Source organism: Microchirus variegatus (assembly GCF_963457635.1).
Source record: "Microchirus variegatus genome assembly, chromosome: 3".
Classification (NCBI taxonomy): Eukaryota; Metazoa; Chordata; class Actinopteri; order Pleuronectiformes; family Soleidae; genus Microchirus; species Microchirus variegatus.
This window is the reverse complement of record NC_139804.1, coordinates 31,379,868-31,402,479: the sequence shown is the minus strand read 5'-3', so window position 1 is coordinate 31,402,479 and position 22,612 is coordinate 31,379,868. Positions and strand designations below refer to the sequence as shown.

General features: G+C 40.8%; 1 protein-coding gene across 2 annotated transcripts in view; it reads left to right on the top strand.

Annotated features, from left to right (window-relative positions):
* The window catches only part of grik4 (glutamate receptor, ionotropic, kainate 4), a gene marked incomplete at both ends in the record, with an annotated part of 170,707 nt that overhangs the window by 50,742 nt on the left and 97,353 nt on the right, over positions 1-22,612 (top strand). For both annotated transcript variants that reach the window (XM_083886306.1, XM_083886305.1), the window contains 2 exons: positions 10,373-10,538; positions 19,120-19,298. In XM_083886306.1, the coding sequence (XP_083742432.1) occupies positions 10,373-10,538; positions 19,120-19,298 (345 nt within the window). The remainder of the gene's footprint in view (positions 1-10,372; positions 10,539-19,119; positions 19,299-22,612) is intronic.

The window sequence follows — 22,612 nt, the reverse complement described above, 5'->3', positions numbered from 1 at the left end:
TGGCCAAACATTTATGATCCAAACATTTATGATCGCAACTCTGGTTAATTAACCAGAGTTGTTAAAATAAATGTATCTTTCGGTTGCATTCACTTCTTATGTAGCTGCAGATGTAGTGGATACACATAATATGCTCATATTTCTTAGCTGTTCCTAGGACTGCACTTTTCTGGCCAGGGATGGATGGATAGATGAGTACATTTTATTTTACAGTACAAAAATGCACAAGCAAAATACTGTGTTTATCCACAAGTGCTTTTTCTCCATATTTGTAGCTACATAAGCAGAGTGTCAGTGGCATAAAATGGCACAAAATGATTTGTTAGGAGCATTAGATGAATAATGCAGTTCTCTATGTTTTGTTTGTACTTATGGATAAAACTACACACCTTTGTAGGCACGTTTGTGTAAAGAATATGAATGTCTATAGCTAGCTGTCAAGCTGTTTATGTGTGTGCACAAAAAAAAAAACACATCGATGCCTCCTCTGTTCCTGTCTGATCATAATTAGAGAAGCACAGCTGCTGTGTGCACCTCCGCTGACCCTTTCTCCACAAAACTATTGATCTGTCTTGTCAAGGCCTCACCAGCGGCACCGCCGCGTGCATATTCAGATCCACTGTTTTGTTCATCATGGTTGCAGTCTCTTGATATGACATATATCACCAAGATTAAAGCGAGGGAAAAGCAGTGACTCCCAGGTGAGCATCAAGCAAAATAGATTTCACTCAATCGAAGAGAGAAGAGAAAGGAGTCGGTACTCAACTTAGCCGACACTGCTCAGCTTCCTGCCAGCTGTGCACTGAATTAATCTGCTGCTATGAACTGAGCCTCATCAAGACAATGTGAGTCTTTTGTCTCTTTGTCAACATGTTGGCGTTGTGCTCAAGGGTTCTCAAAGATTTTATTTGCCAACTGTTTGCCAATTATATTGTGGAAGGTTTTCGCGCTGTGTTTATTGGCGTAAGTTCCAGAACTGAATTGAGTCCACTGTTGTATAAAAAATACTTTTCTCATCAAAGTTTTGGATTAACAAACAAAGAATGATTGAGAACGCTCTAGAATGAACTCCTAGTGGTTTCTTTTTTTATTACATTAATACCACCACAGTTCGGGAGTTAAACTGAAATTTGACAGTGGAGTGAGGAGCACACCTCTCTGTAGGAAAGCACCTTTTCTCTCTCACTGATCAATGAGACAAGAGCTTGTGGTCAACGTTCCACTCTCCTAAAAGGCACCATGGAATGCCCAGCCCACTTCATCTTTATCACTGGTCTGCTTCTGCTCTGACCGCAGGGACCCGATGCATGCAGCCTCATTACCGCCATAAATAGAGATCTGGCTGAACGAACTGAGAGTGGAACGAACTGGCAGCTGAACATTTCTCGGGCAGACATTCAATCCCTCCTCACAACAGGCCGATGTTTTGTCTTGCCTTTCCCTCCCACAAGATTTGTATTTGCCTTTTGTGAATGCCAGCAGCTGCTTTTCTCAAGTTCACCATAAACTCAGATATCCATGATGATAGACAATCACCTGCACATCTCTGCCTCCCGCCACCCTCCCACCCCGCAGCGCAACTCGTGCCAACTCCCCTCCACATGGTCCAGCCTTGGCGTCACACTTGCTGACTGATGGACAATGTCTCCCACAGCTTCTGTTCTCTAATGTTTAGTCGCCAGCATAATTCAATTCTGGTTTACAATAAGCTACATCCAGCCAGACGTCATACTCTGTGCTCTGTTTTGGTCGGTTGTATTTATCTGGTATTCTCCAAACTGTTCTCCGTCTGGCTTCAGTTAACCTTGTACTCGGCTTAGTGAGACGGCTGCTTTCTAACAAACTACGTTGCTAGTGTTTTCAAGGACAGCTCATCCTTTCTGCCAAGCGTGTCTTGTACGCCGAGTGGTGGCCTGGTGAACAAATGGTCATGTCGTGGAAAAATACGACCGAAGAAAAGCTGTAACGCTAACTGTCCTGTAACTATGACTGACTCCAAGACCCATAATGATACTAGTGTTGAAGTCAAGACCATGTTAACCTCTTCTTCCCTGACCCTCTTTTTGGGGTCCCTGCTTGAAAATGGCATGTCCAAACTAGATAAAGTATATCCCTGCAATAAGAAGCTCGATGTGAATTATCTTGGTATCAAAATAAAGATAACACTTGTGAGATTCCATAAAAAGTGTAAAAATCACTGTAGATGCCACTGTATCAGAGTAAATGCAGATGGAACCAACCATAAATAAGGATTTTTTTTTTCCCTCACCTAAATTTTTTTTTTTTTGCATTTTAAGGTAAATATCAGCTTTAAAAATATGCAGTAGGAGCATAAAAACTCAAGGAAGGCATGTAACAACATGTGGACGTTAGCTGTGCACGATCTGATGCTGCTGAAGTGAAGCAGAACAAAATCACAACGGTTTGAGTGAAGCGATGCCTCTGCGTTCTCCAATTTGGCACAGTTTGGCACCATCTGTGCCATTTGAGATTTCTTAGGGACCAAATTAGTCTGAAAAAATAAATGAATCCTCACATATCATATGGCTGTGACCAAGACATTTAGGGACAGAGCAAGTCAACTGATATTTGAATTCAAAATTAACACTTATAATGTCCCATCTCTTCATGCTTAGAGAAAGAAGACTATAATTTCACCAGATTGTGTTTGCTGTGTGTCTTTATGTTTACATTTGTATACAAATCAAGTTGAACACAATTTAAACAGATGTTTAATTATAATTATCAATAAAGGACACTGGGAAATTCTACACTTTTTCGGGCAAATCATTGTTAAAAGAATTTTATTGAAACCTTTGACTGTCTGTAATACAGAGAATTGACTATCAATGTTTTATTCCCCACAAAACCAGCAATAAGAAATGGACAGTCGCAGAAAGTCAAGACCGTAAAAATCATCATTTCTATTCATTCATAATGTTGCAGAGGGTCTCTTCACCTCAGTGGCTACATTAATATCACCTTAAACAAACGGAGGAAACATTATTTTGTGAATTCATTAAGGTTACCATGTCATGCTGTTGGCTTTGTTACTACACTTTGTTCAGCGTCATCCTCGTAAAAAAATATTTAAATAACATACCAAACCTTTTTCTTTATCTGAGAATCTAAATTTGTCATCGAGAATTTAATATATCCTGGGAGAGAAACACAAAAGTTACAGCTCTGTTTTGGGACATTTCAATCCCAAATTCTGACCATAACCTTGTCGGTAGAAGGTTATTTTTCAGAGCCTAAGTTGCCATGGTGATATTGATTCAATGTTGTTAGTTTGTGCTCAACTTAGCAACTGACTTCCATTAAGAGGTACTTTGGTTGAGTTTAGGCAAAAATAACTACTTGGTTGATGAGAAACTCGTCAAACAATCAAGTCAAGGACAGTGTGGCTGATTATTGTATTTTTTGTAAAAATTATTATTGTGAAAATCATACATTACTGAAAAGTGTTACTTTTCCTCGCATTATCCCTACACTGTTAATGACTGGTCTGATTCCAAACTTATTCTACTGTCTGTCATTGAATGAAATCTTGAATTTCCAATTGAAAAAGTAGTTATCAGAAGCTATTAGCTTCATCAAAAGGAATGAAAACCACTTGCTGTTCCCCACAAACATGGCGTTACTGGTCTGGCAGTTTGGAAATGTGCTAGCTCAATGCATTTCTTGTTTTAACAGCTAATCTGAACAAATCGGGGTGCATCCTCGGTGTAATTAAACTAAGTATATTGTAAGCACATTGTTAATTAGGTTAAAGTAATTTGGCTGCCACACAAAGGTGCCTACCTCGGTTTTCCCTGCTGCTCACTGTTTGTGCAAAAGTGAGTGCGTGCTACTCGTGCAAAGCCTGGGTCCTGTGAGAGCTTCCTCATTAAATGCCTGTCAAATCTGTATACACAACTGCCAGCTGCTCTGTCACACTGCAGGTGTGTGTGTACTTGTATTTGTTACCTCTTTAGGATCTTGTCAGAACCATTAGTCCTCATGGAGACCAAAACCTGGTCCTAATCAGTCAGCCAATGTTGTCATAAAGAGGTGCTTTTATTTAGTTTAGGGCTATGATTTGAATTGTAGTTAGGCTGAGATTAGGGTTAGGTACGAACTAGTTATGGTTAAGGTTAGTGATCAGGCTTTGTTTAAAGAGGAAATATTATTGCAAAATCAACTTTTTAATAATTTAAATCCTTATATGTGGGACTCTGGAGGCCCTATCAGTCGGCAAAGTGTGAAAAAAAGATGACTCACTCATGTTTTTGTGGTCCTCCTCAGTCTAAGTACAGGAGATAAAACACGCGATGTTGACTTCCGCACTCATTGGGACGTCACAATGCGCTAAACACATGGAATTGTTGTCTCGCGGAGCTCCGCTTTGTCCGTAAAACACGCGAGAGTGCTGGCGAGGGCAACAGTATCCGAAAACTTTGAGGTCCGCAAAAGTTCTATTCTTGGCTCCACAGTGCAGCACAGAGTTCTACACAAACTTCCAGCCTCAGAGGATTTATCTGTCCAGTGGATACATGTTATATGACAGCAATGTGCCTGCTCAAGCCTGCAAATGATCACTTTTTCAAATGCTAACTGCTGTTAGCTCCCAGTAGCCTCTGTGGCTGATGTCATTTCCTGTCCCTTAAGTTTAGTTTTTTTTTTTCATTTCGTTTCGTTTTCGTTTTTAAAAGAGACACTACTAAACTGAGCATTATGAACAGGGCTGTTTTGGCAGGGTTATTGAACTGCTGTTGTGCTTCATCCTTATGGTATTTTGACCAAAGCATGTCACAGACATGTTCATTAGGACACAAGGGAACTAGGTTAACTTGGAGAAATAGGGTATAATATGCTTCCTTTAAGAATTAACTGATGCTATGAGTCATATATATGTTTTTAAAACTAATAAGACTGCTTCTTCATTCATGCAACAAGCCTCTGGCGGCCTCTGTTGGTCATAATTGGCAAGTGCAGGTGCGGAAGCACAAATAAAAACAGACAGACAGACACGCAGAGCCACTAAAAACAATTATGTCAATATACAGCACAATACGATTTGATGCAACTTAGTTTTGCATCCTTGTGCAGCTTCGTTCAAGACATTAAGACTCAAAATGAATTTCCAGTTACACGTTCGAACACAAAACAGCACAGCACAGCACAATAAACAGTTATGACCGTTACAAACTACATTATACAGTCACCTTGGGATTCAGATCTAATTTATCAGCTCCCAGCTTTCGATTTAAGAAAAGGAAACCTGGACTCTATGGTAACCAGACCATCTATAGCAGGACTCTTTGTTTTTTTCCTGTCCCTGAAGATTGTTTTTATGACTCTGGCTGTATGTCTAGGCTACTTGTCATGCTGCAGAATAAATTTGTGACCTATCCGACACCTCCCTGTTGGTTTTGTAATGATATATTGTATTGTATGTAGTATAACCCTCAAAAGAGACTCTAAAACTTCCGCAGTGTTGTTTTTCAGTCGGCTCGCAAAAAAACTCCCAAAACTCCTTTCAAGTCATTATATAATGAACACAGCATAGACAGCTTTTATAGCTTCATATTATATTAGCTAATGAGTGCTGCGTCTCCTGAATAATAAATGAGAAGCACAATACTTTGCTGTAACTTTAAGTGTATTTCTAGTCTACAGAGACCAAACACTAAGAAAGCTAAATGCTGAGGTTGTTGTTGAATCCCACGTATATGCATGCCTCGAGAAATTAACCAATATACAGGAGAAGAACAGACTCAGATTTCACACTCCTGAATTCAGTGACACATTTTAATGAGCTTTGATTGCAGCCCCCTTCACCGTTTCCTCCCATACTTGTGTTTCCTTCTCTTGCTGACTGTGTCTCCCCATCTCGAATCTCTGTTGCTCACTTCACTGCTCTTCTCATCCGTCAGTCAAAACTGCCAGTTTTGCTTTATTTTGCTTCCACTTATAGTCGGCCCCCGTCCTCATCCGCTCCCGTCCCTCGCCGCAGCAGTCGCTATGGTATTTAGGTCTATTTACTGTGAAGCTGCCAGATTATTAAAAGCCGAGCAATTACCTTGGGCTTCATTGTTTGCCTGAGATTTTCTCCCCCGTCGCAACTTTGCAAAAGTAATTAGTTTCACCTCACACCAATAATGCTGCAGCCCTGATGCTTTTAAAAAAAGACACTTCCATCAATTTCAGTTACAAGCTCGTCTTACCTGTATGAACAAGTTGTTGACATTGTTTTTAATAATGTTCCGTGCAGTCTCCACTAATGATGTTGCCATTTATATTAACTTGTGACAGTAATGATTTAAATCCACAATGCGTAAGGTAATCTTTCTGTAAGATGATGATTTAGTTCATCGTCCAAAACTGAAGCCGTGCATTATACACTCTTAGATATAAAAGTGCTAAGTAGAACCATATAAGGTTCTTCGGCTTGGAGAAGGAGAACCCTTTTTGGTTCCAGGTAGAACCTTTTGTACAGGTTCTACCTGGAACCCTGAGTGTTACAAAAAACCCTTTTAAAACCCTTTATTCGGGAAAGGGGTTTTAAAGGGTTCTCTGGATCAAAATGATTCTTACTGGAACCATTAGTGTTACCAAGAACCCTTGAAAAACAAATGGTTCCAGGTAGAACCTCAGCCCTTGTAGAAGAACAGAGCCATTGGGACGTCACAAAGCCTTGCATTATACACTCTTAGATATAAAAGTGCTAAGTAGAACCATATAAGGTTCTTCGGCTTGGAGAAGGAGAACCCTTTTTGGTTCCAGGTAAAACCTTTTGTACAGGTTCTACCTGGAACCCTGAGTGTTACAAATAAACTTTTTCAAAACCCTTTATTCGGGAAAGGGGTTTTAAAGGGTTCTCTGGATCAAAACTATTTTTACTGGAACCATTAGTGTTACCAAGAACCCTTGAAATACAAATGGTTCCAGGTAGAACCTCAGCCCTTGTAGAAGAACACTTTTGGAACCCTAATTTCTAAGAGTGTAGTGCATGTTGGACAAGGTCGTCAAACACTCCAGCTTTAAAATGGCCGACTGCACTCATTAGTCCTGCTCCAATCACAGTTACTCATTTCCTGCTACAACAATGCCTCACGCCGCTCCTGCTGGCAAAGCTTTGCCGCCACCACCCCAGCCTCCATCGTTCTGGAGGGGTTTTCCTACATTACACTCCCTGTTTGGCCAAACCTGTGAGCGTTCTGAGGACCAGAGCCAGTCCAAGTCTCATTGCGTAACTTCCATCTGTTGCAATAAATTGTTTAATTATGATAAAAAAGTGCTCCTCACTCATCAAATGTAAGTCTCGTATTTGATCTTCAGCTTTTTTTGGTCCTTGTGCTTGAATTTGGGGCTCTGGCTTGCTGCTTGATGGATGGTTGGATGGTTTTGTTTTTGTCACGTAAACTCCCGAGAAAGATTTGTGACACTCTGTTGCAAAAGTGAAGTGCTTCATCATCTTAAAAAATGCATTTGTCAGTAATCTGTCATTATTTACCTCACAGGGACATAAATAAAACAATTAGGGAGACTCTTTTCATGTTACACAGTGCAATCTTTCAATTGTTAAAATTGTAATAAAGGCCAGTGCTTTAATTATTCCCATAAAACTCAACAAAGAGTGTCATCGTCTATTACACAAAATCAATAGGTGATAAGATGTGCCAATTTGCCACTGACTTGACTCAGTTTAGTTGTCTCCTGCAGAGCTGAACAGAAGGTGATGCAGCTGTTGGTTTCGTCTAGTCTTTGAAGTCGGACTGTGCGAAAACAAATGTGGGGAGGACGTTATTTTTTTGGAATTAATCGACCTGCAGTGAGACTGATACTAGCTGCTGGCTGCAGATAAGAAGTCTGGCAAGTGACTTTGATGTGCTCGACAACATGGTATTAGTAATGTCGAGATTGATTTACTTTACTCGCAGTATACCTCTGCTTTAACTCCAGCCTTTCATTTACAACACTTATCACTCCACCACAGGAGGAGGACAGTGACTGCTACTAATAAGCAATTCATCACATTGCACATATTGGAAAATGTATTTAGGCATGATATATAGCTAAAGTCCTTTTTTTTTTGCAGAAGTAAGTTATGGTACATTTGTACATTTTAGTCCACAGTATCCGTTGTAAAATGTAAATGAAAAAAGAATGATTTAAATACAGGGAAGTTAACTTTCTCTGGTATGTCATGCATTTTAATGAAGTTTTTCCCAGGAGAATTTATATGGACAAATGATCAGGATTTGTAATCCAAATTTAGACCCAAGTAAATTGTCCAAGATGCCAGTGTTTCAGGCATGAGGTCCAATTGCCCAATGTAAATAAATGTGTGTCTATCTGTTAGATATTGGGGTCGGAAAATGCATATTGTGTGTGTGTGTGAGAGAGAGTGTGCATGTTCCTAAACCCCTGCTGCCTTAGATACAGCCTATTGAAGCGTGTCAGGTTTTGAAATGAAAGGGGTCGGGAACCACTGGTCCACGGCACTGGAAAGGAAGGAAAGAATAGATGTGGGGGGGGGGGGAAGAGGAAATAAGTGGAACACGGAGAAACAGGGGAGAAAGGAACAGAAAATAATGAAAAGGCTGCTGAGAAATTGTACAAATGCAACACAGAAGATGAAGGACTCACCTGAAAAGGGGGGAACATTTCCCCTGTGAGGTGGAGCACTTTTGCGCAACTTTTTTAAAGGCTCTTTGAGATGAATGTGCGGTGGCTCAGCAGTGGTTGTCAGCAGCGGCCGCACCTCCATCCATCCAAGTGCCCAGGAGACTGCATTACACCCTGATGGGCAGGAATGGAAAACCAACGGAGGGGATATGGGAGCGAGGGGGTTAGCAATGTATGGGCACTGAGAACCATACAGACAGGCAATCTGCCATGATGTAGAGCCTCAACTTCCTTATTCCTCCTCTCGAACCCAGCACGTCCTACTGAATCCCCTTCAAGCCCCACTGCCCTCTATCGCATTGCCTTGCCAGCTGACTGACCCGACACCTGCCACACTCGTTCACACTTTACCATCCTTTTTTTCCCCCCCCTCCCAGGCCTCACTCTAAGCCTTGGCAGCATGTATCCCTCACATCCTCACATCAGCGCGTTCTGGACCGATGCACAGTTTGGTTTAACTTGAAGAAAAAAGGATGGGGCGATGTGTTCGTTTTCGAGCGGAATGTAGTTTGTAACTTTCCTGGAGTTTCTCGCTGCTTCGTAAATGGCTCCAGTCCAGGCTTTTGCAGGCTCGTGTTCAGGGACAGTTAAGAGCTCCGAAGTTAGCGGCACTGCACTTAACCTTGCATCTGACAGTGGAGATGATCTTGTGTGAGGCATGGGTCTACTTGTTAGCACCGTGTGGGTGGTTGGATCAATTAATTACGGGCAGCTAAGGAATACTGAACATTGTGAAAGCACAGAAATCGATGTCACTGAAATATTTATACCTCTGTGGGGCTGGAGTTGTAGAATTGTATATTATTGATTCTTGCTAAATTCATGGCCGACTTTATTTTACAGATTTGGTTTTTCCCTGTGTCTAAAGTGCACATAGACTGTGGTGTATGTTAAGGCTTTCTCAATGTTGTTTGTTTTTTTAAGCTGATCATTTATTATTGAGAGAGCAAAGATATGGTTTTCAAATGTAGACTGGGATGTGTCACCTTTTTTGTTTTTGTTTTTGATTGGCTGGCAGCACACTTTTATGGATTTGAATTCATTTACACAGTGGATTTGTGGACATTTGTTAATTTACATTTTAAGGTATGTTTTTTATGTTTCTCTGATATCCATTTATGGGTGACTGGTTTCGAAAATAAAGACCATTTACACACTGTTTGAGCACAGCGCTGCAGGTCGTCGATCTGTCACATGAATGCATTTGTATGGCTAGTTGGTCACATGAGCTCAGCCTAAATAAACACTTGTGTCAGTTGATGCGATTAGACTGGAGGGGGAAGAAGAGACCATTGGAAGGAGTGATGACGGTGTTTGGTGATGGATTTGTGTTAATGTTATTATCCTATGTCTACACTACCAGCTACAGTACTAAAGTTCTACACTTTGTGTTTACTTGTGTGGTATAATATGTTCACCTGAAACACAGCAGTCGCTCGTGCATTTTTTTTTTTTTTTACATCCATGCTTGTACTTTAAATTAGATTTAATGATTAGTCACTGAAGAACCCTGGCACAGACGCCAGAGTTGTCCACACTTGCAATTTATCCTCGGTTTTCCCTTAGAGTGTTTACTTCTTCTGGTGTTTGTGCTATTTTTATTCTTCAGTCGACGCACGTGTTCTTTTAAGGTTGTGCCGTCTGCTGAAAATGTCAAAGTCGAGCACAAACTGTTGTGACATCAAACCCATCTGTGCAGGTTCCGTATGTCAAGGTAGCTCCAGAGGATATACTGAAGGTCCAGTTTCCCCGGTTCACCACTCTGGACCTGAGGCCGACCAACACTGATATCAGCCTGGCAGTGGCCGGCCTACTGACCTTCTTGAACAGCACCACCGCCTGCCTCATCTGTGCCCATGCTGACTGTGAGTACAGCGTTCACACACACACACACACACACACACACACACACACACACACCTCGCTCACACCTCTGCTTTGCCTCCATCTGCCAACAAAGTGCAAACATTTTTGTTAAATGTCTGTTCTTATTTAACATGTTAGCACACACACGAGCGGCTGGCGCATGCCGCGAATGTGTGCTGTTCGACAGATGCAGCGTTTATCAACATCTCACCCTGTGATTACCCTCCTTTCTATAGCAGCTGCTGCGCTTCCACAGCTATAGCTATAGCTCGCTCTCCCTCCTACAGCATGCCTGGCATCTGCATCACAACACAAATGACTAAATTTACTACAAAAATCCTTAAATTGGAAGTCATAGCCAATCACATTGTGTCATTTAAAATCACTCCTAAACCTTTAGTCTCAATGTGATGTCTGCAAGACTGCAGAGGCGAGTCTAGAGTCTGTAGGGGCCCTAAGCAAAAAATTCCCAGGGGGCCCTTCCAACCAGTGTTCATTACCATATATGACACCAACGAAAAATGTATGACTTCAAAATATTTTTTTTTTTTGAAATGAATGAAATAACATGGAAAAACCTTGTAATTAAAAAGTATGTGAAACTATACATGTAAAGAACAATAAAATACTGTAAATAGCTTTTAAAAACTATATAAACTTAGTAAAAAAAAAAGGATATGCATTACACTGTAAATAATCCTCTTCATTTTCCAACTACGATAACTTCACACAGGTTAACATGAGGTGGGGCCCCTTTAGGGAGGTTTCCTACTGAGATGTCATTACAAATCGGCGGCTGGTCACTGCACATTTCAGTAAACACAGCCCTCAGGCTCAGAGTGTCGGGGGGCCCCCTATCAGCCCGGGGCCCCAAGCAGTTGCCCGTCTTGCCTGTTCACAAACTGCGCCTCTGCAAGTCTGTGTGCACTTGAAAGCACTTCCTTCTGAGGAGCGCTTCTTAGTCAAAGGCACTCATTAGATCGCACAGATACTGAACCATACGACCATGAAGAAAGCTTGGAAATGATCTTAGGGGCCGTTAGTTGTGTAAATAGAACGGGAGATTAACTCATTGCCCGTTTCCCACCCTTTTATAGTCCAGCAAGTAGTAATTACAACTCCCCAGACAAAGGCGCCGTGACCCTGAGTGGCACCCAATAACCTTTTTTTTTTCCTAATCAGAAAGAAGCTTTGAAGAAAAGGAAATTCACACGAGACATCAACTGTGTGTCAAAGAGCCCCAGAGATAGCGATGAACCACAGTGAGCCGCCCACCACATCCATGTCTAATGTTCAGTTCTTCTGCCCTTTTCCACTTCTCCTCTTTGACTCCCTTTGCTTTGAGAGTTTTCTTCTCATTGAAGATTGTGTCTGTTAAAGCGCCGCAGTTTTTTTAATTTCAGGTACAATACGAAAGTAAGAGTATGCCTCTCTTTTAATTGTATTTGACTCCATGCATTGTGGACGTTGATAGTGTTTAATTATGCAGACTCTGGAAACTGTTGTGAGGATGAATATTAAAACACATTATAATTAAATTCTATCTCGCGAACACAGTTATCTAGCCCGAACCCACTAAATAACCCATTATAAACTACTACGGTCAAAAAAAAAAAAAAAAACATTAATTGTTTTTCCTTGTGGATGTTTCTCAACCTGTCTGTCATTTTTCTAACTCGGTGCCCACATTCTATTTATGTGACCATTTTATTCCACAGAGAGTTTATGAGTATACGGCGCTGTAGAGAACTGTGATAACAAGTGAGCCTTTTAGGCACAAACTAACTTTAATATGTGTGCGTTTGGAGAGTGGAAACTCATTTAACATTACTCTCTTTTCTCGGTGGCTGTGTGTGGATGTGTAGGTCAGACGGGGGTGTTCCATTTTCTGTAAGTGGAATACACAGGGATGGAAATTAAACGAAGTGAAAGAAAATTGGATTTAGACAGAGGAGACGACGAAGAGGCCGAAATTATAGAGGAAATGATGCTGTTTGGCAGACGTAGGAGAGGTGAGAATCTAGTGATTGGGTTGAAGGAAGAATTGAGAATGCAACCGCGCTGTAATTATACAAGAACGACAAGAGAAAGAGAAGAGTCCAGGATATGACGTGACCGTGCTGATTGTGCACTCTAATTTGAACCCTCGTTTATTTGATGGAAAATGCAGCAAAATGGCAGCATGTCTGGACTCGTGTGTTTATAGGCAAGGCAAGGCAAGTTTATTTGTATAGCACCATTCTTACAAAAGGCAATTCATAGTGCTTTACAGGCAGGAAATACATTTGAAATTAAAACACAATCAATTAAAAAATCAAGTAAAGAAATTAAAACCATTTAAAACATCAAACAATTTAAAATCAAGCAGAAATGAGTGTAATATAAAATCATTTGAAATTTAAGCACAATAAATTCAAAAATCAATTATGAAATTAAAACAATTTAAAACATTAAACTATTTAAGATCAACAATTTAAAACATTTAACAACTTAAAATCATGCAAAAAAATGCAATTTAAAATCATTATTTTAAAATTATTAAAATCATTAAAAAGGAAAGTTAAAGTGGTTAAAATTGGTAATATTAGAAAGCTGCAGTAAACAATAATGTTTTTAACCCTGATTTAAACAAGCTGACAGTTTGTGCACGCCTCAGGTGTTTAGGGAGCTTGTTCCACAGGTGAGGACCATAGAAGCTAAATATATTTATATTATATTGTGTATATGTGTGTCAAAGTCAGTGTTCTGCAGTAGCATCACCGAAAGAACACACATTCGACTCTGGCTCCATCCTCTCCAGCTCCTCCCTGCCCCGTCAACTCATGCAGACATTCGGTTGTTTGGCAGCCGGCTATCATCGGCCTGTCCACATGTGTCGTCCTCCTTAATCACCCGAGCCAGTGACAGCCTAATAGACCATGGCCAAATCATGAATATTTTTCCATCCATGGCTGAAGAGGCAGGGGGTAGAAAGAAAGCTGCGCCCCAAAGGCATGGTGCACAGCCAGGACAGACATTAATCTAGCTATAACCTCCGCTATCAATGGCGGCGCAGTCGCAGCTGCAGTACTTTAAAGGTACAATATGTAGTATTTATGGGTTTATATAACCCAAAATCCACTTTTGTATACATATTATGTGCTCCTGCATTGTCTAGTCGCTGTATAATAGTTTTTGTTTCATTTTCGTAGTGTTTCAAAAAGTCATGTTAAATAACATGACCGCGGACCGCGGTTGCATAGCCACTGTTAGCAGCGAGACGCCATGTTTCTACTGGAGCCTGTAAGGACAAACGCGAGAGAACAAAACAAGCGTCTCTTTACTTGTAGCGGAAGTCCCGCCTCCTCTCTCTCCGCTTCGTCTGCTACGGCCGCGGTAGCTCGCCCTCTCCCTCGCCTCACGAACCTCATCTGCTGACACGGAGAAAGACGACGAGGACGACATTTGACCAGCTGAGGATACTGTAGCACTCAGGGAAGGGAGGGGGTGAGCAGAGCAGCAGGTCTTTGTTGTAAATTTCAGCCTCTCCTCTAGATGGCACTATAAACTACTTATTTCCCCTTTAACTCTGGACAGAACGCTGTCACATTTTTCATGACTGCTGGGTGGCCGTGTCTGTCATGTGGTTGTGACCGTTGGCACAGTAAATAAAAGCGCATGCACAGAATGTTTCACGTTTCATTTTTCATGTATGCACCAATATTATTCGCCTGCAGGCATGGTGTATTGCGTGCAGCGGTGCACTTTCATTAGCGAGATGATCGGTGCAGCTGTCGGTAACAGGCTCTGGGGTCTGAGCAGGAACCTGCAGTGCAGGTACACCATTTGAGTTCATTGAAACAGTGGGTCTCAAATGCTTGCAGAGCGTATTTCCACCTTTGGCACAGTTTGAGAGCAAAGTTTGCCATTTTCGAGCTCACTGCCTTGTTTCTATACTGAAGTTACAGTATAGTGGGGAAAAAAAAAAACATCGCTTCCACTACCTGTGCTGAGGTTTCCATTATGATCTGCTCAGTAATACAACATGTTTTATGCTAATTGGCCTTTTTTTTCCCCCCGCCCTGGTAATGAGTGGGTGTACATGTCTTTTAATAACATCTCAATCTTCACCGCTGACAGTGCGTGGGTCTCGCCTACTGTGTCTCTGCGCTTCACATGCTGTGACACTGCCACCAGTAACCTGTAATTAGCATTAAACGGAAGAGAGGCCTCAGCGGCTCGTGGAGCTTGTGTATATAAAGGTGTAAGAATGACAGATGAAAGGTAAATATACGAGTGAAGGTGTTTGTGACTTTTATGATAGTAATTATAGTGCGACTACTGATCATCCTGTTGCAGGGATGATGGTGGAAATTTTACTACAGCGCTTGGATTTGAAAGCCTCTCATTAAATAGATAGAAGGTCAGATTAGTGGTGTTTTTGTAAAAAAAAAAATTAAGACATAAATGAATGAGCATCTGGGTTTTTGAAGAGTAGTTGGAGTTTGTGCCTACTCGTGCACTTTGTTTAAGTGATATGCAAAAGCCTTTCTTATTCTCTGTCTACATCTTTAAAGTGGAATTGAGGCTCAACTCCTACTTGTGTTAATGTAATAGGGTTATTTCAAAGCAAAGACATTTTTAGTGATGTAAGGCGCTGATTTTCAAATGATGATGATAGCCGTGTTTCCATCTAACATAATTTTGTATGGACAAAGACGCGCGTCTCCAGAAACTATCATTCCGACTATAATTGTCTGGTAGTTTGTTGCCGTTAGATTATTGCAAAGGAAAACACCGGCATGGATCTGTGCCACAGGTGCACCCGTGGTAAATTGCCGTGGGAATAATACACAACTCCTTATATGTACATCCTGTGGGTGTGCGTTTATAGGTCACGTATTCAGGCTTTAAAAAAAACATGTTTTTTTTCCTGTTGTTGAGTCAAAGTTATGATTAATTTTATATCACATTTTTAGAAGTGATATAAAGTATCGATAATTGTGCAGAAGTCACAAAAACAAGCGAAAGTGAACTTGAGGTATTTCTAAATGCGAGTACTTTTTGCTCAGTTGTGTTTATATAGCTGGTGAAGATGGAGAAAAATGTGCTAAAAAAGGATATAAGACACTATATTGTGTATTCTTATAGCCTCTGTATATACTGTATGTTTAAACATAGCTGCCGAAAAGCTCTGGGTTCTAAGGGTTAATGACAACATCTTTGAAAACGTCATTGAAAACTCATTATGTCCTTACTTAAATCACATGTTTATGTGCACAATCATGTGCAAACAATCAGGGTTTAAAAATGTGTAAAAATAGTATTTTGCTATATTATGAAATGTGTGTTGTTTTAATTTCTGGCATTTACAGATGGACTGAGCCCCACGTGGTGGCAGGTTGAGTTTAAATCCATTAGGGAACTATTGTACCCTTCCTCTCCCCTGGTGTAATTTATTTCACAGTTAAACTGTTTTTAAAGACAAGATAAAAAAAGTCACTAAAGTGATATCTCACTTGATCAGATGAACAAACCTAATTTTGCAGTTTCCAGTGTGCCTGCAAAGAAATATCGGAGCGCTGTTCGCAGAGAAAAGGGGGGGAAATGATCAGCCGCGGCACCAGATTAGATCAGCACCAGCACACCATGGCAGATGGATTTGAATCAGTATTGATGGTTCCACTTTTGTGGATCTTTGGGTTAATGGAATGATACGCTCAGACATACTTTAAATGTTTTGACACGTGATCTTGTCTATGTAGCATTTTAAATGGATGGGCCTCAACATTGGCAAAGTCAAAACAATACGCCTCACTCTCTGCTCGAGGCGAAATGACGAGCCTGGATCTGTGGTTCACAGCTTTGTCAGTGACTGAAAGTTTTCATTATATATTCACACCTACGAAGTAAATCATATTCTAATACTCACAGGTTAATATTGTTACACTATTTTATTTATTTGTGTGTGTGTGTTTGTGTGAGATCTTCCACGCTCTATGTGGTGACAGGTAAATGAATAATTGCCTTGGTTGAATGTCAGGTTTCACCTTTATCTGTGTGCCAGAGCGACAGATCCTTAGCCATGTGCCGTCCATGCCAATGAGGGAGTTAAGTCTTTCTTGCACACACAGAATTCTACTCTAAAATAAAGCATTTCCTAGACTATGTGGTCATCTTGTCTTAAATGCGTAAAGAGTAATTGAAGTAGTAGTTGAACTGTAGTTAGGCTGAGATTAGGGTTAGGTACGAACTAGTTATGGTTAAGGTTAGTGATCAGGCTTTGTTTAAAGAGGAAATGTTATTGCAAAATCAACTTTTTAATCATTTAAATCCTTACATTTGTGACTCTGGAGGTCCTATCAGTCGGCAAAGTGTGAAAAAAGATGACTCACTCATGTCGTCCTCCTCAGTCTAAGTAATTGTTGGGCCAATTCCTATCTTAACCCTCAATCTTAACCCTCAAGCTCAACCCTTAATCTTAACTGGCCCTCAAAACCAAGTGTTGAGGGTTATTTTGTCACTTAGAAATGGGACACCCCTTAAATGCAGATACGTCTTCAGACTGTGGGGGGCAGAATAACGCCAAAGCTGCGTCCAGTCTGTCAACTGCAAAAAAGAAGAAGAAGAAGAACACATTTACGTCACGATTATTTATTACGATCCATTTTTCAGTCAAGTTATTAGGTTGTCAGTTAGTTATAAGATGATACTCATACAAATACCACAACCACGGACATATTCAGCTGACAGTTACCACACACCACGGCTTATTGAAAAGTAAACGATAGGCAAACGATCGCTTGTCCAAACCGGCCGGCTATTGACAAAAGATCGTAAAATAAAAATAAATGTTACGCAACAATGAAGTCAGTAATCCATAATATGGGCCTAAAGTAAGATAATACGATGGTTTTCATCATTTTTATATCTCTATTAACAAAGAAAATACTTAATTTGTAGCGTACTCGTTTCGCTGCCTGCGGCGCCATCTTTGTTATGTGAACAGGCAAAGCATTCTGGGTAGCCCTTGCTCCCACGGGTGGTCTCGGAAAATCTCAATATTGAGGGCGATACAGCCCTTAAATTTGCCCCTCAACTTAATTTTTTCTGAGAATCGGGACAGCACTTGCACTAGAGGGAGCGTGCTTTTTTGAGATTGACGGTTAAGCAAGGAATTGGAATTCACTGAAAACCGTTCTGTGAAAAGTTCTATTCTTGGCTCCACAGTGCAGCACAGAGTTCTACACAAACTTCCAGCCTCAGAGGATTTATCTGTCTTTTTAAAGAGATACTACTAAACAGAGTGTTCTGAACAGGGCTGTTTTGGCAGGGTGATTGAACTGCTGTGGTGCTTCATCCTTATGGTATTTTGACCAAAGCATGTCACAGACATGTTCATTAGGACACCAGGGAACGAGGTTAACATGGAGAAATAGTGTATAATATGAATCCTTTAACCATATCTAAGTACGTACAGTGCACCATCTAATGTCATGAACATGACCTGAAATTGTATTTGATTCTCTACGCAGAGTGCATGCAGGAGGCAGGCAAGGAGCGCAGTTTAGCCGAAGCTATTTCAAGCTCATCAGATTCGTTCTGTGTGTGTAGTACAAAGGAAGCTGATCTGACAGGTGTGAGACACGGGCAGGCGAGCAGGCAGAGATGATGTCTTATGAGCGCACAGGCACGAGGAAGTCAGGTACAGGAAGACAAACACACTTTAATATTCTCCCCGTACCGGCAGACATGCAGACCCTGAGACATAATTACAGGAGCTAGAAAACCTGACTGGGACAGAAACAGAGCTTGTGTTAATGTGCTGTGACAAAAGCAAATGGAGTCAGCTTGAAAACAATCTACAGCAAAACTCGTCTCCCTCTGACAGATGAACACGATCTGCTGTCGCCATGACGAAAATCATCTGAAATACCTGTTGACGTGAAAGCGTAGAGTATTTTGCAGTAACATCCAGTCCTTCACAAACTTTCCTCCTAATCCATTGCCAGAATCAAGAATAATCAGTGAAGTGTGATGAGATGGAGCCAGATTTAGTGTAACATCATCATGCTGTACTTTTGTTCAGGTTGCATTTTAATCTCTCACAAAATGCTTAAAACTCCCTTATGGAAAAATGAACTTAATAATCTCTCAGACTCTGCTAACGCACGGAAGCAAAGTGAATTTTGAGTAAGTCAGCTATGTCCTAATAATAAACTTACTTAACTGGAGTCAAACGACTTATCACCATGGGATATATTACAGGAGAAGTTGCTGATGGGCCTCTTTGTGTTTTGATAGCTTTACAATAACTTGAGTTTCTCTGCATGGAAAAAGTTTTTACGGCTTCGTTTGTTGTCAGATGTGGGGGAAAAAAAAAAAACACAGGCACATTTGGATTTGAGGATTTTTGGAGTTTGCACTGAATTCCCCACATTTCTTTGACTGTATCTTTTTTAAGGTGATGTATTTGATAACTTAAAATAACGTTATCTCCTTTCTCCTTGAGAGACTCTTGCCTTCACTATTAAAAGTAACCCCCTTGCTTCTTCTGTGTGCTTCTGTGTGTGTGTGTGTGTGTGTGTGTTTTACTGGCAGGCTTATTAAACCTGGAGCAGCTCCTCAGGCAGTTCCTCATCTCCAAGGAAACTCTGTCAGTGCGCATGCTTGACGACAGCCAGGACCCGACCCCCCTCCTGAAGGAGATACGAGATGACAAGACCGCCACCATTATAGTCGATGCCAACGCCACCATGTCACATATCATTTTGGAGCGGGTGCGTACGGTTCACGTGATAGACATGTTTTTCCATATATTAAGTCATTGCTTTACACTGTTCACAAAAAAATCCTCATATCTATATTTATATTAATTTACATAACTCTTGAAAATGTAACAGAAAAATTGCCTGTGTGGCAAAAAAAATGTGTGAAAGTAATTGTATAAGTGGAGAATTAATTTATGAACTGAAAGAAGTCGGTCAGTGTTCAGTTTGGACCCGTAAGGATTGAGCTTGAACTCCGCTCACAGCTCGTAGAACAGTGTGCAGAACGTAGAACGAAGATAAATGCAGCGTCTTTTCCAGTTCCACAATCTATTAAAATGCCTGCATGGCATTTATAAACTTGGCAGTGTAGAGATGAGCAAAACGACCTTAAGTTGTATCACAGTTTTCCTTTAATGCTCACAGTATTATATATAGCACATATGGAACAACATTCAAATGGAGAGATTTTATCGGAATGTATGAGAGAATAATATCTTTGGAGACAAAAGGTGATTTTAGGGGACATATTATGCAAAGTCAACTTTTTAAACATTTAAATCCTCATATTTAGGACTTATCAGTCAGCGTGTGTGTAAAAGTGTGAAAAAAGCATGCAATGTTGACTTCCGCTCTCATTGGGACGTCACAATGCACTAAATTCCTGGAATTGAAAAGTTCTATTCTTGGCTCCACAGTGCAGCACAGAGTCCTACACAAACGTCCATCCTCAGAGGATTTATCTGTCCAGTGGATACATGTTATATATGTAGGCAATGTGCCTGCTAGAGCTTGCAAATGATCACTTTTCCAAATGCTAACTGCTGTTAGCTCCCAGTAGCCTCTGTGGCTGATGTCATTTCCTGTCCCTTAAGTTTTGTTTTACAGGGAACTAGTTGGAGAAATAGGATAAAGTATGTCTCCTTTAATGTGTTTTTGGAGGTGGAGCCACTTCCATAATGAAGAAATATAATGTGGTACATTGTCTGTGTTGCTGATGTCTTGAGCTGTGAGTGAAGTGCTGGGAACACTTTATAATAAGTACAGACTATTAGCATTAGTTAAGCATGAATAAATATTGATTTCATCATGTGTGACACATGCATACAGTTTGACAGTTTTAACAGTTTTCATACAGTTTATAGACTACATACTAATGAGTATTCATGTGTTATAAATGATGCGTTCCATATGTATTAATGCTTAACTAATGCTAATAGTGTGTACTTATTATGAAGTGTTACCAATTTTCTTTTATTGATGGTTTTATTATAATGTTCATTTTTAGGAGTGAAATACCACAAATACATCAGCCAAACGTGGAATTATATTCCTCCTAAGAACTGAACAACACTCTGAGGTCAAACCCTCTGGTCTCTAGGTAACACCAAAACTTTGAGTTCAAAAATAGCTGCGAAAAAAAAGGGTAGTAATTACACGGCTGCAGAGGAAACAATCAAAGAGGAGTCCGAGATTAAAGGGAATTTAATTGAGGGGATCTTGTCCAGTAAGTCTGTTACATTAAATTGTTTTAATGACGGCGTTTAAAACAAGTTGTGTTGCAGTTATTCACCACCAGTAAGTGAGATATCGCACGTGGTGCAGACTCACAGTCTACTTTCTAATACAATGCACGACAACGTTCTGTGAGACAGTAAAGCAAATTAAGTGCACTGAATATTTCATGTCCTTCTCGTCTATCATCATCTTGTTGGTTCACTTTCGTTGTTGCATAAAAGAAAATAACCATAAATATATATAATATGTAAATCTATAAAGCTCGTCCAGCAACAAACAAAACATATTCACATGACCTCACCTCCGTGTGCACAAATGAAACAAACTGACAACATTATGAAGACTTTTGACACTTGAACTCCTACACTCCTCCTCTGATTGGAGTCTTGTTTGCAAAGAGCCTTGACGGCGTTAATCGAGGTGACTATAGACGCTGAGGAAGTGAGGGCACTCGGCAGCAGCATATGGTCTCTTAGTAATTAACACACAGCTCATTATTTTTTCGAGGACGACGGATGGACGTCTGGAGCGGCGGCGACAGTAACTCGAGACGGAGTGCGGTGTGGTTGGGAGGAGATGAAAGGATGCGTCTCTCGCCGTCCAGCTCGTCCTCATTTTGTCCGTCGTCTTCGATCTCCGTCTCTGAACCTCATTCAAGTGAACATGTCGTCATATCGCCATGGCAACCCTGAGCTTCAGAGCATCAGCAGGACCCCCCCCTCCAGACAGGGGGTCTGTCTCTTCTGTTTCAATATGGAGTTGCTCTTTCTAACTTTCTGTTCTCCGGCCAAATGCAGAGAGGACATTTCACTTTGTTTCTTTGCGCCACTCTCTCACGCTCCCTCTCTCTCTCCCCCTGTGTGTACTTGTGCATCCATCTGTCTTCCTCTCATTCTTGTGTGTCTTTTTTTGTGTCACTCTGTGTGTCTCTTGGTATGTCAGGAGGACAATCCTCCAGCAGGGCGGTGGAAAATTGGCAGTCCGTCCCCTCATGTGAAATGTTGCCAAACATATCAGACCTCTGCGCTAACACATTTGCCAGTTTCAGATAATAATAATAATAATGATAATAAGTGTGCAGTGCCTTGTTTAAGGGGACATAATCACTCTTTTTTGCATTCTTTTGTGCGCAGGATGTGTCAAACCTGCTTGGCAATGAATCAGATTCACATGTGCGTAATCTTAAAGGTGCATTATGTAATAAATCTAAAGCAACTGGCCATAAAATCCTCCTAATATGTCACAGAGACTCAGGAATAATGTTCATATAACAAACTGAACTCACCAACAACAACAGTACAGACAAAATATTTGCATAAAAAAAAATCTTTTGCAGACTGCAAATCATGTTTATGTTTTGAAATCATGTTTTGGCATGTGGCGCCACCTACCGCCGTCTACCAATCATTTGCAGTCAGCAGAGTCTCAGCTGCCGAGCAACCACGGGTTGCCAGTTACGTACAGAAAACGAAACCTAAAAGACCTCGGTATTTTGAATTTGAATGTAGTAACCGTTTTTGGCCACATTCTTACATATGGCGCCTTTAATGTCGGAGCGGTATCTTACAAGCGGCTGCAGTTGAACAACAAGGGCATCAGAAAATGGACAGGGGAGGGAAGAAGGATATTTCCTTTAGCTGCTTGTTGTGTTATTATTGTACGTCCTCTGAATAGGAAGGCGGTAGCAACCAGCGGTGATTGAGCTAATGTCAGTCTCTTTTGACTTTGAGAAAAATTTGCTTCCATGTTCTCTATTAAAGAAAATAAATCTTAACCGCTCAGGCGTCAGGTAGAGCTCTGCTCATCGT